Below are 17,809 nucleotides of genomic sequence, written 5' to 3' on the forward strand. Positions count from 1 at the left end.
TTAATTTTAGCTCCATGACTGAAAGAATGCCTTTGCATGACATTAAGTCCATTTAGGATATACTTCAATTTATCTTTCCAGTTTTACCTACTAATATACCTTCACTTGAACTCTAATAATGGCCAACATTTGTTGGGTGCTAACAATATGCCTGGCACTTTTCTGTTACATGGATTCACTCATTTAATCCTCACAACATAAAGTACTGCTATTATCCCTATTTTACCAATAAGGAAACTGAGACACAAAGAGGTTAAGTACTTACACAAGGGCACATAGCTAGTAAATGGCTGAACAAGAATTCAAATCCAGGTAGAGCTTCAAAGCTCCAAACTTAATCACTAAGCCACACTGTTTCCCAAACATCAGCTAATATTACTAACATAATAATAATAAATAAATATTAGAAATCACAAGTGATTATTGTATGCCAAATAATAGGCTAAGGATGCTACATATAGGAATGCAAAACTGTTCTGCCCTGTTGCTATTAAAAAAAATAGTAAAATAGGGGCGCCTGGGTGGCTTGGTCGGTTAGGCGTCCGACTTCGGCCCAGGTCATGATCTCACAGTCCCTGAGTTTGAGTCCCACGTCGGGCTCTGTGCTGACCGCCCCGAGAGCCTGGAGCCTGTTTCAGATTCTGTGTCTCCCTCTCTCTCTGCCCCTCCCATGTTCATCCTCTGTCTCTCTCTGTCTCAAAAATAAATAAACGTTAAAAAAAAATAAAATAAAATAAAAAAATAATAAAATAAAGGAAAAAAAAAAGGAAAATCATTTGCATCATAATTCACTGCCAGAAACAAAGAAAGCTGTAACTTTTCCTCTAAGCACTGTATTAGCTGCACCCCAAGTTTGGCTCTGTTCCATCTTTATCATTCAGTTCAGTAGATTTCCTCATTTCCACTGTAATTTCTTCATCAAACCCATGAAATACTTACAAGTGTTTTGTTCCATTTCAGACATTTGGGAATTTTTAGTTTTCTTGTTTATTTCTACTGTAATTCTATTGTGGTCAGAGAACATACCCTGAATGGTTTCAGTGTTCTGAACGTGCTAGGGGTTTCTTTATGGCTTAGTGTAATGCTCGATTTTGGTAAATGTTCCCTGTGCATCATCTTTCCTCTATTTTCAGCTACTTAAACTTCCAGAGTCCCTTCTAATGCTATGTGTGAGATTCTAGGCATAAAATAAACGGAGCAAAGTTAGCTCTTGTTCTTATTTTTCTCCCAATGAACACTTTTCTTTTCCCCTTGAAGAAAACACCACCTGTGTTCGCCTGCACAGTTCTGCGCTCTTCTCACCGACGAGTACAGACTCAGCCGCCTGCGTCCCGCGAGCCTGAAGCTGCCTGAACTACCGGCTCCGAGCCGCCAGCCCAGGAGCACATCCTTTCTCGCGTCGCACCAACCCAGGCCTATCCAGCCCCGCCCTAAAGGAGGCGAGGGGCGGGGCCCGCCGCGGCGCGCTGACGTCAGAGAAGGCTGCGACGCCGCCCGGTCAGCAGCGGCGCTGACGGCGGTGGCCGGTCAGAGCTCTGAGCGGGGCCTGGGCAGCGACGGGGCCGTAGGACCTCGTGCTGCGTTCGCGGGCTCCGGGGCGGGGGCGGCGGCGGCGAAGCCCCCTCCCCGGGGAGGCGGGGCCTGGGCGAGCTCCCCAGCCGGGGAGCGGCGGCGGCTGGGAAGGATGCATCAGAAGCTGCTGAAGAGCGCTCATTACATCGAGCTGGGCAGCTACCAGTACTGGCCAGTCCTGGTGCCCCGCGGCATCCGTCTCTACACCTACGAACAGATCCCCGTGTCCCTCAAGGACAACCCGTACATCACCGACGGCTACCGGGCCTACCTGCCCTCCAGGCTGTGTATCAAAAGGTACAGTCTGGCCGCCCCCGCGGGGCGCGCCTGGGGGGCGCGCCGGCAGCCCCTCCTCCCCACCTACACCCTTTTTTGTCTGGGGTCCCTGCTGTTTTCCCTGCTTTTCTCCGTGCCTATCATTTCCTAGCTACCCCATCCCTTTCATTCCTTTTTGCCACCTCTCCCGTCTCGTTATCTTTCCTCCTCCCCCGCCCGGGTGCCAGATCCACGGAATAATAACAGTTAACAATGTTTATAATTACCACTATAGCAATTTTTCCTATGGCGCTTTGCATTTTACAGAGGGCTTCTAGATCCTTTATCCCATTTGGTGCTTATTAGAATCGACCCCACTGACGATGGCCAAGTGATACTTGCCCCTGTGTATACCTAAGCTTTATTTTTAGAGCAGCCCTGTGGAAACTCAGATGCTTTGGGCCAAATAAAATGCCTAACATGATATATAATAGGAAATTATAATAATATAATAGAAAACAAGTTCACATTGCCATATGCAATGTATGGGTATATGTATGTGTATGTATATACATATATATAGAGAGAGAGAGAGAAAGAGAAACCCAATTCATTCATTGAGCAGATACTATGGAGCCCCTCCTAGGTGCCGGGTACTATACTAAGTCAAGCAGAGAACAGCAGACAAGGCCCTTGTTCTTCTCATGAAACTAAGGTTTGGTCTGAGTGACACGCATTAAAGAGGTAATAACTCTATTGCATAATGACCAGTGTGAAAAACGCTGTGTAGTAAAAGTGCTGTAGCAAAGAGAGCCTATAACGGGCACCACCCTCCACTAGAGCCCTAGAAGCATTTCTAAGAAAGGACTTTCTTCATCATCTAAACCTTTAAAACTATGAGTCCCTTGAAAGCCTGGGTTTTAAAAAACAAAACTGAAAAACCAGTGTTCTAGTTTTTAAAATAGAAGAATAACTTTGTGTTAAAACTTTGTGTTAGGTATATGCTTATAGAACTCCACTTTAAGAGAATTAAGGTACAGGGGCACCTGGGGGGCTCAGTAGGTTACCATCCAGACTCTTGATTTCAGCTCAGGTTATGATCTCAAGGTTCATGAGTTTCAGCCCCACATCAGGCTCTGCTCTGACAGCTCGGAGTGTGCTTGGGATTCTCTCTCTCTCCTTTTATCTCCCCACCCCCGACCCCGCCTCTCCCCTGCTCTCTCTCTCTCAAAATAAACATTTTTAAACATAAGAGAATTAAGGTGCAGATATTGGTTAGCTCTAGGATACCGTGGTGACAAACCCCAACGCTGGAATGTAGGCTGTTAAGTTGCTCAAGAAGCAACCACGCGTCTGATTCTTGGTCTTCTTTTGAGCATAGTCTTTCCTCAGTTTTTTCTGTCCTGTCTTGAAAGTGTTTTGGACTCACAGTCACAAAGTCACATTTCTGCCCATCCCTACTTCAGTGGATGGCCCACAAGCCTTCACAGTTTGAGTCCTATGTACTATCCCCCCCCCCGACCCCCACTGTCTCCTTTGCATAAATTTATTACACAAGAAATCAGAGCTAGGCCCTGCTATGGATGTGGATGGAGTCCACAAGAACAGAGCAGGTAGCGAATTGCCGTTAAGTATTTTATACCCACGTAGCAATAGTCCTCTGCATTCTGATGTTAGTGTCCAAATCTCATGGATTGAGAAACGAAATACATACAGTGCTTTAATGTTGGGTTGTTGAGTCCAAAAGACTTGGTTATCCAGATCTGCCACTTAACCATTGTGGGACCTTGAACAAAGGTTAACCTCTCTGAGCCTTATTTTCCCCTCTTGTAAAAATGAGGGTAATCACAATGTGTGTTCCAAAAAATATCAAGGATTAAATGAGATTATGTATATAAAATGCTACACAGGGTGTGGCACCTAACAAGCCCTCGGTAAATGGTGACTCACTTGTTATCGTTATGATTATTGATTTTGAAGGTGAACAAAGTATGGGTAACTTCTTACAGCATAAGAGTAGATTCTCTACGGGGAATATTGTTCCAAGTGCTCGTCCCACCAGCTTGGTCTTTTCCAGGTTCAGCTTCTGCCCTCTCTTCTTCTGGCTGTCAAGAGTGACCAGAACAGATTTTGGATGGAAGGAGAGGTTTTGTATGTCACAGCTGTTCTGCCAACACTGTTAGTTGGAAGGAGCATGCCAAAGCTTGTGGCTCTCAGTTCAGTTAATCAGGGTATACTGGGTTTCACTAAGTGAAAAGTTTTGAGGCAACAGGCAGAGCAGAGTATTGATCGTCAAAACAGTTGTATAGTTACAGGTGTTCCTTCACATTCCTGCGTCCTTACCCCTGCCCCAATATAAGTGGTCTTGATACTTGACGCTTGTACAGGGTAAAGCCTGAAATTCATAACAAGATTCACTTTATTCTTGATAATCAATTGATAGTGTGAGACCCTGTTATGTTTATGATGTGGGAAAATGAGAACCATGGTGATTCCTACCAATTCAGTACATTGGAGGTATATACGTTAATGCTTATTTATAAGGATTCTGAACCAGTAAACGTCAAAGATCTTAGTTTAAACAAAAAGATTTGATTTTGCAGGAGAACTGCAAGAGAATTTTAATCATTAGGCATGATGTCACCTTCTATTGATGAGTTCTGTTCACAGCTGGGGAAGCAGTTCACAAAATGGAGGAGCTGGAAGTGACTTGCTCATGATCACAGATCTAATTTGTTGCTGAGGGTGAGGATGCAGGAGCAGTGACCCTTGTGACTGGTGGTTGGCGTGGTGCACTTTACACCAGCCTGTGCTGTCAAGACGACTTAAACTCAAAGCAGTTAGGCATTTAGTGAGCAAGTAGTACTGATATTAAAAGTAACCTAAAAAAAAAGTTCCTAAAAAAAGGAGAAACTCATGCCACCTGTGAACTAGTTTGGTTTCAAACAGCCACTGCAAAATTGTTCCAGCGTGCCTATCTTTTTTTTTTTTTTTAACGTTCATTTATTTATTTTGAGAGAGAGGGAGGGAGAGAGCACAGGTGTGTGCAGGCAAGCCGGGGAGGGGCAGAGAGGGAGAATCCCAAGCAGGTTCTGCACTGTTAGCATAGAGCCCAGCGTGGGGCTCCATCTCACAAATCGTGAGATCATGACCTGAGCCAAAAATCAAACGTCAGACGCTCAACCGACTGAGCCACCCAGGCACTACCCCTGAGATGCCTGTCTTAAAGGACATTTCCAGTGGTATAGTTTGTATTTATTCTGCTTCTCTTGAGTCTGTTTAATTTTGCATTTACATTTGATGAGTACTAAAAAGGTACTTTAAGTTTGTGCCTGACCTTATACTTGGCAGGCTTTCAGATACCTGCTTTTAAACATGTATGTATGTAGCTAACATCCAGATTTAATCTGCACATTCATTTCTATGGACATTTAGCATCTAATCTGAGCAAGGCACTATGCTTGGGACAGTGGTGTCATAAAGAAGGATGGTGCCAGCCATCAGGGAGTTGATAGGCTGGAGGACAAGAAGGAATTTATACATAAATAACTCATATGAGGAGGGAAATGGTAAATATGATAATAAGGTGAGCACCAAAAGAGCTCTAAAATGTCAGGATTGGTGGAGACATGGATGAAGTTAAAAATTTAATTAAACAGGGGTGCCTGGGTGGCTCAGTCAGTGAAATGTCTGAATTCAGCTCAAATCATGATTTCACAGTTCACGATTTGAAGCCTGGCGTCAGGCTCCGTGCTGACAGCTCAGAGCCTGGAGCCTGCTTAGGATTGTGTGTCTCCTTCTCTCTCTGCCCCTCCCCTGCTCACACTCTGTCTCTTTCAAAAAATAAACATTAAAAACATGTTTTTAATATCCTTTTAAAGATTAATTGAGCAGAGTGAGATGTTGTATTTAAAAGGCAAATATGAGGGTAAGGGCTTAAAGCAACAAGTGTTGGATAACTGCCCCCCAAAACTGTCCCTAATCTTTTAGATGCTGACAGTGAACAAGCCAGTATAAATCTGAGATGCATTTTTGTTTGTTTTCCAGTTTGTTTATTTTATCTAATGAGACGGTAAATATCTGGAGTCATTTGCTGGGTTTCTTTCTCTTCTTTACACTGGGAATATATGACATGACATCAGTGTTACCTTCGGCAAGTGCATCCAGAGAAGATTTTGTAATTTGTTCTATTTGTCTTTTCTGCTTCCAGGTAAGTCATTTCACAAACACTATTATTGGTAAAGAGAACTTTAGTCAGACAAGCTTGGGCAAGTGATCTTACTTCACGCCCACTACTTGCTTTACAGAGTCCCAACATAGCATATAGGTTAGTTTATTCATTTTTATAATATAAGCACCAAAAATGTTTTTATGAGAGTATATTTGGACTTTACTGTTAGAGTATACTTGAAATCCAACAGACTTTAAAGACTGAGAAAGTTTCTTTCCTTTTCATTCCCTTTTTAGACATTTCTGTTGTAAGATTAAGATAAGGATAAAAAATATATAAGGATAGGAACCCCTGTACTCTTATTTTCTGGCAGAGATAGAACACTAGTTACTGCTTAAAACTTGTTTGAGAAGTGTTCCCCGTCTTTTTCCTATTTATAGGTCTGAGATTTTGCATTTGCTTCCTTACTGTCTTAATTTTAACGTCTTGTTTTGCTGTTGCTTTAATGTTCATTTCCTTTGGTCTTTTTATGCTTGCCTGGTTTCAGATTCTTTTAGTTTCTCCTCCTCTCTACCTGTTGTATTTGTTAGTTCCCTAGCACTTACATTTTTCTTCAAGGATCTGTAAAATTCCTTTAACAGTTACATATAATAGTTTTAAAAGCAAATAATCCTAAAGAAGAAGTCAAATGTGGACCAAAATCCTGCTGACATTTTTTAAATTAAATAAAATGCAGAGAGTACAGAAAAACAAAAAAATTAAAAGAGAAAGCTATCATCTCCATTCTTCCAAACAGAGGCCAGCACTCCCTGCAGTTAACCTGTGGCTGCTGTTTGAAAGGTGTATCTGTAAGCCAGCTACACAGATATTGCACAATGTGTTGTTTAACTTCAGACCTTCATCATTCAACTCAAGTTAAAACTTGGGAGTTAAATGACCAAAAACACATTGGGAACATCTCCCCTCCCCTTTTTTTCCTAATTCTAGTTTCTGGAATAATTTTAAATTTCTTTAAGGGAAAGAATACCTGTATTTTTATGTTATTATTATTTGAAATTTATTTTTTCTTTAAGTATTTTTTACAGTATACTCATTCTCAGGTTTGATTTTTGTCCTGATGGCAGCCTAAACATCTCTTAGAATCCATCTCTTGGGGCGCCTGGGTGGCGCAGTCGGTTAAGCGTCCGACTTCAGCCAGGTCACGATCTCGCGGTCCGTGAGTTCGAGCCCCGCGTCGGGCTCTGGGCTGACGGCTCAGAGCCTGGAGCCTGTTTCCGATTCTGTGTCTCCCTCTCTCTCTGCCCCTCCCCCGTTCATGCTCTGTCTCTCTCTGTCCCAAAAATAAATAAACGTTGAAAAAAAAAATTTTTTAAAAAAGAATCCATCTCTGGTTTGAAAATGAAAATGAATCAATTTCTTTACAGTTAAATTTTTAGATGTATCTTACAGACTAAGATGCCCTTAATAACCATTAATAAGCAGAACTGGTTTATACTCTACTGTTAATTATATGGATAGTATCTACTTTGAGAATCCCACATGTTTTCCTCAGCCCCCAGCTCTTCCCTTTATTCCTTCACCATCTAGCCAAAACTGATGTTAATTCAGGGAAAGCATATTAATTTTTATATTGGCTTAAGAAAACAATGCATTGCAGAGCTGGAAAGCTGAAATAATTACAACTGCCAACGAAAAAACACCCAAAATGTTACAGTGACTTGCCTAGGGTTACTGAGCAGGACAGTTAAATCCTGTTCTAGCTACTAGTGCAATGATCTTTCTGGACAAGATGCTAATGACAGCTGAAGACAGCACATCTTCCCTACTGAAAACTACCATTTCTGTTATTTTATTTTTATGAAATTAAATTTATAACTTGCTCGCTCAATTTTTCTAAATTCTTAGAGTGAGCAGGCAATATGGTAAATCACAAGGATTGATTTACATGTAATTAAAAAAAAATTTTTTTAACATTCATTTATTTTTGAGAGACAGAGCACGAGGGGGAGAGGGGCAGAGAGAGAAGGAGACTCAGAATCTGAAGCAGGCTCCAGGCTCTGAGCTGTCAGCACAGAGCCCGATGCAGGGCTCGAACCCACGAACTGTGAGATCATGACCTGAGTCGAAGTCAGATACTTAACCAACTGAGCCACCCAGTGCCCCAATTTGCATGTAATTTTTAAAAGACATAACATTTTTTCCTCTTTCACTTGTACCATTTTATATGCTCAGTGTTTTCCTACCAACCAGATTATTAGAGTACATTCTGAATGTAGAATAGTAGAATGTAATTTCAAGGGCTTTGAACTTTCCTAGAGGTCTTTCTGTATGAGGGAAGAGTAGAATATAGGCACGCCTTTCCCTAGATTCATTTCATTTACATTCAGTTCCACAAATATTTTTTTGAATGCCTCCTATCTAGACCCAGGCACTAAGCTAGGCATCGGGAATACAGTGCTGAACAAAACCAACCTGTCATAAAAATCAAGTCACCTAGGTGGGAGGGCCGAAGGGAGTGAGGCAGGGCATTTAAGCAGAAAAAATAGTTTGTGTAAAGGCCCAGAAGCAAAAGATAGTTCAGCACTTTCTGGACTTGTAGGTGTTGACCTTTCTGGTTGGATCATAGGAGAATGGAGAAAGATGAGGCTGGAGAAGAAGAAGCCAGATCCTGAAGTATTTGGTTATCATGCCAAGGAGATTGATATAGGATGTCACACTCTGATTTTCTGTCTACCTTGATGGAGAGAGATATTCCACAGAAGGAAAGTTCCCAGAACTGAAACCATACTCCATTTGTCAGATAATTTTTCAGGCAGTTTTTTTTAAGGAACTCTAATAATAATACATTTCTTTTAAAACAGAACGTACTAAGTATAGGTTTACTTTTTAAAAACTCAGTGTTCTCTACTAACACTCTATATTCGACTTTCCTTTTGATAAGTATAATTTTTCTCTTTATTTTCCTTTTCACAATGAAACTGGCTTTACTATTTCTTACTATTGCCATAAAATATATTCATGTAGGAGTTCAAACAAACAAAACAGTGTATGGAAGAAAGTAAAAGCCATTTGAAATTCTGCTTTCCAGAGGTAACCACATTTGACATTTTGGTTAAGTTCCCCCAGACATTTGTGTATGAGCAATTGCCTCCCGCCTGCCTACCTACCTGTCTACCTAATTCTGAGCTATGATCATCTCTGCTTGCTGTTTTGTGTCACTCAACATTGTGACGATGAGATCTTTCCTTGTCAATGAAAATATGTACCTTGGTATTCTCTGGATTTACTGTGTTTAATCTCAAGGGTAATCTGAGAAAACAAATAACCAAGCTTCTTAGAATTATATTTAATTGGGTTAGTGAAGTCCTGACTTGTGGCTTAGTAGCCAAAGCCACAGACTGATGAAGATTTTAGACTATGGATGAAGAAATGACATTGCGGCTAGGTACACTTTTAAATAATGGTATTGAGGCTGTGGTGCCTGATTAGGTTTGTTTAATGACCAGATTCTGGAATAGCTACCTGACCATTTGTCTGCCTTAGCAGTTGCTTACAAAATATTTGTCAGTTTGACCTACTTCATATAATCTATCTGTGCCATTTTCTGTACCCCCACTGTCACTGGCTTAGGATAGGGTCTTGCCATTGCTCTCTAGGGCTACTCTTAAAACCTCCCTTCTTAGCCTTTCTGTAAGACTGCACTTAAACTCTTCAGTAGTATCACACCTAGCCCATCATATTGATGTTAAAATTCTTTGATGTGTAGAACTTGTCATAATTGTATTATGAGAGGGCCACATGATAGTCCTTAATGGTCTGTGTTTTCAATATGTTGCTTTTCCTGTGGACCCTCCAATAAACATGTGAGCACTTTTATTTATATTCTTGAGGAATGCCAGAACAGCCTTTTAAGATCCAGTGTAAGTGGCATCCCTTCTGTGAAGCTCTTTTCCCCACCATTTCACCCACCAAATGCACACATACACCCACAAGCCCAGTCCTCCCCTCCTCCCCTGTGCTCTGCACTGACTTTTCCTATAGGACTTCTTCTATTACCACTGTTCATTCATTCATTTCAGAAAAATCTCTCAGAGAATAGAGGTCTCATCCTTGTATCCCCAGTGCATGATACACAGCAGGTATTTAATGGCTGAAGGGAGTTCAACCATAACAACCTTATCAATCTTAAGAGCAGCTGCTTGAATCAGATTAGCTTTGCTCTCAATATGGCAACACATAAAGTCAGCATAAGTCATAATCATTTTTTCTTGGACACAACAAAGCTGTGTTTAACTCACAACCCAAAAATGAACTCTATACAATGAACTCTTGCACAGACACGAAAAGTCTTAAGTGAAGAAACCAAATTGCAGAACAGAATGTATAATTTGATTCCCTTTGATTAACTTTAAAAAGTATATATCATATGTGTCTGTGTGGATTTGTATATCATACATGTTCAATACATTCTTTGAAGATACCTAGAAGGACACATAACAAATGTTATCAGGGGCTAATCCTGGGTAATAGATTAAGTGGGAGGAGCTTATGTTTTTACATCATACAATTCTGTGTTCTTTGATTACCTTTTTAAGGACATGGATTACTTCTACAGTGGGTACTTTTTTAAAAAGGAAACTGAATGCCACACAGGAGTTGCTTTAATTTCTTTTTGTTTAGCTTTGCTAAGATTTGTTCTGTTTTCCATAGGTCTGTATGCTTTGCTCTGTGGGCTATCATCTTTTTTCTTGCCATCGATCAGAAAAAACCTGTCGAAGATGGATGGCATTAGATTATGCAGGAATTTCTATTGGAATACTGGGCTGCTATGTCTCTGGTGTATTTTATGCTTTTTATTGTAATAACGTAAGTAACTTAAAACATTTTATATTCTACTTTTCATGTAGGTCTTGGGTTTTATTGCCATGAATGTTTCCTTTGAACTTCTGAATAAACACATAATTAAGTTATAGAAGAAACAGAAGAGTCTCGTGTATATATAAACTCATTTTTCAAAATGGCCCTGCGATCTCTAACATCTGTTATCAGTTCCATACTCATTTTACTAATTTTCCATTGAAATATGTATTTGAAGATATTTTCTTGAAACTAACGTAAACTAATTTTCTCGAAACCAAAAGTTACGTTTCCACTAAACCCATATAGCTATGTGATCCCTCAGATGCACATTACATGTCTTTTATTGTTGTGTCTATAGATCTGAAGTTAAAGTTAGCGCTTGATAAAATTAGGAAGCTGGCTGCTGCTTGCCATTTTCCCTGATCCTTACTCCTCTTTCAGTGGAAAAAATAAAGGGTGTGTCTGTGAGTGTGTTGACCCAATTCTTCATAAGAAATATGTTTTCCTTTCCTTAGTCTTACATTTGGAGGTAGGCATAGAGGCAGACCAGCTAGGAGGTAAGTGACTAACAAATATGCATCTATTCTGAGTTCTAAATCAACTCTACCTTCTGACTCTGATGTCACAAAAGTCAGTTGTGTCCTTGTGCAAAGCACCATTTGAAGCCCTGCTATCAGATCATATAGCACCTGAGCTAAAAATATTGGGCCGCCAAACTATTGAAGATAACTCTCTACCTCATTACTTCATGTCCCAGTTGAGGAAACAAACTGAATCTTCCCCTGGGCCCAGCAAGCCCTCCCACTCAGAAAGTCCTGCCCTCCTACCTTACTCTTTTCTTTTTCTTTTGTCCTTTAGTTTCTTCCTCTCAGAGCCAGAACAGAGCTGCTTGGGGGCAGTTTTCACATCCTAGGCACCCCTAGCCCTCTTCACAAGGACTAGAGCCTGTCCTCTCCACAAGCCCTCCGCATGTCACAGGTGCTCCAAGCCAGACTCCCCAGCCGTCACTTCCTGGGACGACTGGCTACAGCACAGGATTCTGCTGACTTGGGAATTCTTAAGTAGGACCTTTGTCTCTACGCAGTAACAGAGATGACTGCCAGTAAAGCTGAAGTGTAAAACTAGCAAACAGGAAAATCATAAATTTGGTTTGAAGTAAGAGAATTACTCATTGTAGCCACTTACTTATGAGCCATTTGCTTTTTAGGCCTAATCATGTTGGAACTTAAGCATATAATTAAACATATATGCAGTTAACCTTGTAAATTGATTTGATTTGAGTAAAGTACTCCTATCTGCTCAGCTTTCACTTACTGATTTTGCATGAAACTGTTTACATCTTTTAGAAAATTTGAGGGAATAAGCTGATAGCTAGGAGCTTGTGAGTGCAGTTATGTAATGATTGAATTGTTTTACTTTTTCTTTCTTTGAAACCTAAGCTGTTTTTTGTTTACCTGTTCCTAAACATACCTGATAATCCAGGAGACTAGTGGGACACTTTGTGCATCTCTCTTCAGAAAAGCTAGAAGTAAGAGAAAGACAACTACTGGAACTAATGATTTTTTTTTAATTTTTTTAATGTTTATTTTATTTTTGAGACAGAGAGAGACAGAGTATGAACGGGGGAGGGTCAGAGAAAGAGGGAGACACAGAATCTGAAACAGGCTCCAGGCCCTGAGCTGTCAGCACAGAGCCCGATGTGGGGCTCGAACTCACGGACTATGAGATCATGACCTGAGCCGAAGTCGGACGCTTAACCGACTGAGCCACCCAGGTGCCCCTGGAACTAATGATTATTTAAAGGAAAAATTGTTTTCTTTCCTCTGGTACCCGATCATTTCCAAATATCTGGTTTCTATAGTGGCTCTTTATCTTTTAAGGAACACAGGCTACTTCGAGAATGCAATTGAAAACTCTAGACCCTCCATCCAGGAGAATGTACATTTGGGCAGAGACTAACCAAACAATTTGACATGGGATTCAGGGAGCTAGTAGCCCTACAGAAGTCCTTGGAGCCCAGCTGAAGAACTCTGCCCCATGTGATGCTAACTTTTGAGCTTCCAACTGCTCATTTAGATACCTAAATATTCTATAAGCCCTTCAGACTTAAAATATTTTAAAATGAACATTGTTTTGGGGCACCCAGGTGGCTCAGTTGGTTAAGTGTCTGACTTCGGCTCAGGTCATGATCTTGCAATTCGTGTCTTCAAGCCCGCGTCAGGCTCTGTGCTGACAGCTCAGAGCCTGGAGCCTGCTTTGGATTCTCTGTCTCCCTGTCTCTCTGCCCCTCCCCTGCTCGCAAAAATAAACAAACATTAAACATCTCTCTCAAAAATAAACAAACATTAAAAAAAATTAAAATGATCATTGTCTCATGCTTTCCCATTCTCTCTCCCTCACCCTCCCGCTTCCCCCTCCCCCCCCCCCCCCCCCCCACACACACACACCTGGCTCATCTTTGCTCATTTGCTGCATTAGTAAAAGCCACTTGCATGGCCTTTCTTACTGGGAACAGTCTAGCTATCTTCTACTGCCCTCTCACACATCCAGTCAGCCATTAAGATTTTAGTTTATTTTTAAAAAGTCTCCTGAATCTGCTGCTTACATCTGTCTTCTTTGTTCAACAAGAGCCCAAGCCCCTGTTCTCTCTTTGAATCAGTTATTCCAATTAATATTCTAGTTGGCTTCCTGTCACCTCTTTGTTTTTCACACTGATGTCAGAGTTCTATTTCTAATAAGTCATTTTGAAAAGCAAGCCCGTCATCTCCTTCTTAACGCTGCTATTCCCCCAGTGCCAGCGTGGTACAGTTCCAAATACTTAGCCTCACAGTACGCTGCCTTTCAGCCTCCCTTCTCAAAACCTTCCCACCGTATGCTCTGTTCCTTTTCCTTGAGAACTCCCTCTTCCCACAGAATCATATGAATTCCTCAAGACCCTGCTTAGATATCATCTCCTCTGTGAAGCATTTATTAGCCACTCTAGGTAACAATTGCCCCCTCCTCTGTGTTCACACATTCTGTTCACAGCTCTTGTCATTGGATTATAATCATTTCTTTATGTCTGTCCCTCCCATAGTCTATGAGCTCACTCACTGAGAGAGTCCATGTCGTAGTCAGCTTTGTTTCTACAGGACTGAAGTTGTCTCTGGCATATAATAGGTACTCAAAATGCTTTTTTATGAGTAAGTGTGGTTTCCACTAGCTCTCTTTGGAATTTGGTTTGTCCTCCTAAGAAACCTAACAGTTATATGGAACATGAATGTTGTAAGGAAGGAAGTTCATCATGTTTAGAAATGAAAAAACTACATAAGTAGTCTTCTACATATAATGTAAAAGCCAGAATTAGTCTTTTCCTTCTCTTATTTGTGTAACAATTAACATTTGATTTCCTTCTAGTACTGGCGTCAAGTGTACTTGATCACAGTGCTTGCCATGATCCTGGCAGTGTTCTTCGCACAGATCCATCCCAATTACCTCACCCAGCAGTGGCAGAGGCTCCGTTCTATCATCTTCTGTTCTGTTTCGGGATACGGAGTGATCCCAACTCTTCACTGGGTTTGGCTCAATGGAGGAATCGGTGCTCCTATTGTACAGGTAGGTTGAATGTAGTCAATAGTTTTTTCTTTTTTTTTTTGTCCTTTCAGTTGTATTCATGTTGGATAAAGTACTATTATCAGGCCAGGTGGGTGGGTCTCTGTCATTTGAGAAAATACTTATAACTGCATATTGATGCCATAATTTTCACATCTATATAAAGAAGTACGCCTTGCAGGATAAAGAAGTGTAACTACTGTTTTTTTCTGCGATATCTTTCTGTGAAATGATATATTCTTAACTCTCCTTGAGTGTGTAAATACCCAAGTCATTATCAGTGGAGGACTTCCAAGTTTCCAGCTTTGTCAGCTAAGGCAGAGATAATGCCAGTGATAACGCAAATATGGAACTAGGAGGAATTGATTGATTGATTTTTGTGGAGGAAAAGGAGCTGGGAAAGATTTTTCCTTGGACCTGTTGAGTCGAGGCACCTGTGAGATGTAAAGGTGGAGATGGGGTTGGAATTTAGGTCAGAGTTTGAGACTAGTGATGAAGATTTGATCATGTCCCACCCATCAAGGAAATTATATTGAGAAGTAAAAGAAGAGCTATAAGAGTTAGGTATTATGGGCCAAGTCAGAGTACATTAAAGAAGTGGCTCAGTGAGAACTCCTCAGTATTCTTGAGATTAGAAATAAGACTTCAGATCTCAGAGATCCATGTAAAAATGCCTTAAATATGCACTGGAGAATAAATTTAAGAATTTTTAACATCAGTAAGTATGCCAAGAAATCTAGCAGAAAGCAGATATACTTGTTGCAGTGAGAGCTTTGTCTGAAATATGGGGATTTAAATGCAGGTTTTATTAAAAAAAAAAATCCTAGTTTTTTTAGAAGACCAGGGAACTGATAATAGGCTTTACACACACTGCATGAAGTTGGTAACAGCATGGTAGAAAGCATTTAGGTATAAAACAGAAAGGAAGAAAGGGAGGGAGGGAGGGAGGGAGGGAGGGAGGGAGGAAGGAAGGAAGGAAGGAGAAAGAAAAAAAGAAAAGGAGAAAGGAAAGAAAGAAAAGAAGGAGGAAAGAAAGAGAGGGAGGGAGGGAGGAAGGAAGAGAAAGAAAAGAAAGAAAGAAAAGAAAAGAAAGTTCTGTGATATAGTAAATTGAGTGATATGATCTGACCACTTTGCCAACTTGAGAAAAAGGGTGATGTTTTCTTCATAAAATTAGGAATTTAGGAGAAAAGTGAGATAGTAGTGATGAGGAACTTCAGTGATCCTGTTATCTATGAAAACATCACTTCTCTGACAGTTTTACTTCTTGAAAATAAGTTAAAGAAAACAATGGTGAAATGCAACTCTAGATTTAATTCTAACCAGAAATGAATAACTGGTTATTGACATAGAAGAGGCCAAAATTTGGGATGATGTATACACATCCCTTTTAATCTTATAATGACAAAGAGAACCAGACCTATTGAGCCAGTGGATTTCTGAGAAATTCAGAAAAATATGGGAACTTTCCTGTGTTCAGAAATTTTAAAATAGAAATATGGTTTAGGAAAATAGTGGTTCTGAAAGATGGAAATCTAATGTGATCACAGATCATTCCAGTGAAGAAGGGAGACTTCCAGAGAAATTTTCCAATAAGCTATACTTTTAAAAAGATGGAGAGGGGTGCCTGGGTGGCTCAGTTGGGTTGAGAACAACTTTTGATTTCGGCTCAGGTTATGATCCCAGGGTCATGGGATCAAGACATGTGTCAGGCACCACACTGAGCGTAGAACCTGCCTAAGATTCTCTCCCTCTCTCCTCTCCCTCTGCCCCTCTCCCCCGCTCACACACTCTCTATCTCTAACATAAAGTTTTAAAAAATAAAAAGATGGAGAAAGAGAGAGCGACTTAACCAAAAATGAAAAGTTCCGGAAGGGCTAATCCTGGGGATAGGTTGCAGTTGTGTTCTAGAATGAGAAATCTCATGTTCATTAGTCTAAGAATGTAGGTTTTCAGGAGGACCCTGATAATTCTCAAATATTTGTAGAGAGAAGTAATTTTGTCTTTATTTCTTAAATGTCTTCTTGGTGTATTAGGTTTACAACCAGAATTGATAACAATATATAAAATTGTTATAAAATAAATTATAGCTGGGTAATTTTCTTAGGGCAAGGGAAAGCTTTCCAGTGGAACTGAGAGATGGACTGCTTCATATAGTAAGTAGTATTCAAGAGGACCATTATCTGGGATAGTGGAACACATTGCATTGTTTGGCCAAACCTCTGCAGTCTTTTCTGGCCACAGGTCCCTGATCTTCAGTGTTTTGCTTCTTCAGCTGATAACTCCATTCCCCATGTGTGTTCCACCCATGAAACTATGTTGGTGGAGTTGGGTGTCCTTAGGACCTTCAGCCATGTTCAAGCTCTACCTCCTTTATTACCCTAACCTTTAGGACACTCTCTGTTCCCTCCTGTGGGCTATTTTCTACAGTATTGAGAACAAGTTTTCTATTATTGGTTAGTGTCTACAAAAGCAATTTAGATTTAATGGGCTTAAATTCTGCCTCTGAATTCTACCTAATCAATGAATTAGATTCACAGTAAATTGGGAATTCAGTCATAGTAGGAAGATCTGTGAAAAAATGTTTTGCTTTTCAGGACTTTGCACCCCGTGTAATTGTGATGTATGTGATTGCTCTTCTTGCTTTCCTATTCTACATTTCCAAAGTTCCAGAACGGTACTTTCCAGGTAAGTAACACTTTTATAGTGCTTTTTGTGACTTTATTCTAAATATATGGTGGAGGTGTATGTTTCAGAGTATCAAAAGTTATTTCAGTATTATTGGCTATAGAAAGGCTCTCCTATTGTCCAATGTTATCTAAAACTTTAACTTTCAAAGGGCTTCCATAGACTTCTTTTCCTCCTCACCACGAGTTGAGTGTAGTAGATGAGGTCATTACCATTTCACAATTAGGAGCTAGTGACAAAGCTGGGAGTCTTCTGACTCCCAACCACTGTTTATTTTGTGAAGTACTAATTATCTATTACCAATGACTTCTTTATATACCAACTCATTCTTAAAAAATAATTTATATATGCAGAGATCCATAAAATAAGAAGAAAAGAGACAGAGGAAAATAAGATGATAATGAAAAGAAGCCAGGGTTAGGACCACTTTACCATATATCCATCATGAGCTTCTAAAAATAGATAAAGATCACCAATCTGCATTTCCACTTCCTGGCACCCAGTACAAATAATGTAAGTTAAGGGTCTTCATGTCCCCAACATATACACAAGCTAGTGACTCAATAGAAGGAAAGATTTCCCTGATCCTCCAGTCCAGAGAAAAAGACTTCTGATAGAAAATAACTAACAGGATACTAGGTAGAATGAATAATGTTCTCCAAAACATGTATT

At 40.3% G+C, this 17,809-nt stretch overlaps 1 protein-coding gene across 6 annotated transcripts in view; it reads left to right on the forward strand.

Moving 5' to 3' along the window:
- The first annotated feature begins 1,473 nt into the window (after positions 1–1,473).
- Positions 1,474–17,809, forward strand: part of PAQR3 (progestin and adipoQ receptor family member 3) — a 29,446-nt gene continuing 13,110 nt past the window's right edge. For 4 of the 6 annotated variants that reach the window (XM_045473635.1, XM_045473636.1, XM_045473634.1 and 1 more), the window contains exons 1-5: positions 1,486–1,869; positions 5,875–6,037; positions 10,709–10,864; positions 14,255–14,452; positions 17,047–17,137. In XM_045473635.1, coding sequence (XP_045329591.1) covers positions 1,685–1,869; positions 5,875–6,037; positions 10,709–10,864; positions 14,255–14,452; positions 17,047–17,137 — 793 coding nt within the window. In that variant the 5' untranslated portion in view covers positions 1,486–1,684. Of the gene's footprint in view, positions 1,870–5,874; positions 6,038–10,708; positions 10,865–14,254; positions 14,453–17,046; positions 17,138–17,809 lie in introns of all 6 variants that reach the window. The other 2 variants (XM_045473638.1, XM_045473639.1) reach the window with 2 other exon arrangements.

Source organism: Leopardus geoffroyi, chromosome B1 (genome assembly GCF_018350155.1).
Source record: "Leopardus geoffroyi isolate Oge1 chromosome B1, O.geoffroyi_Oge1_pat1.0, whole genome shotgun sequence".
Taxonomy (NCBI): domain Eukaryota; kingdom Metazoa; phylum Chordata; class Mammalia; order Carnivora; family Felidae; genus Leopardus; species Leopardus geoffroyi.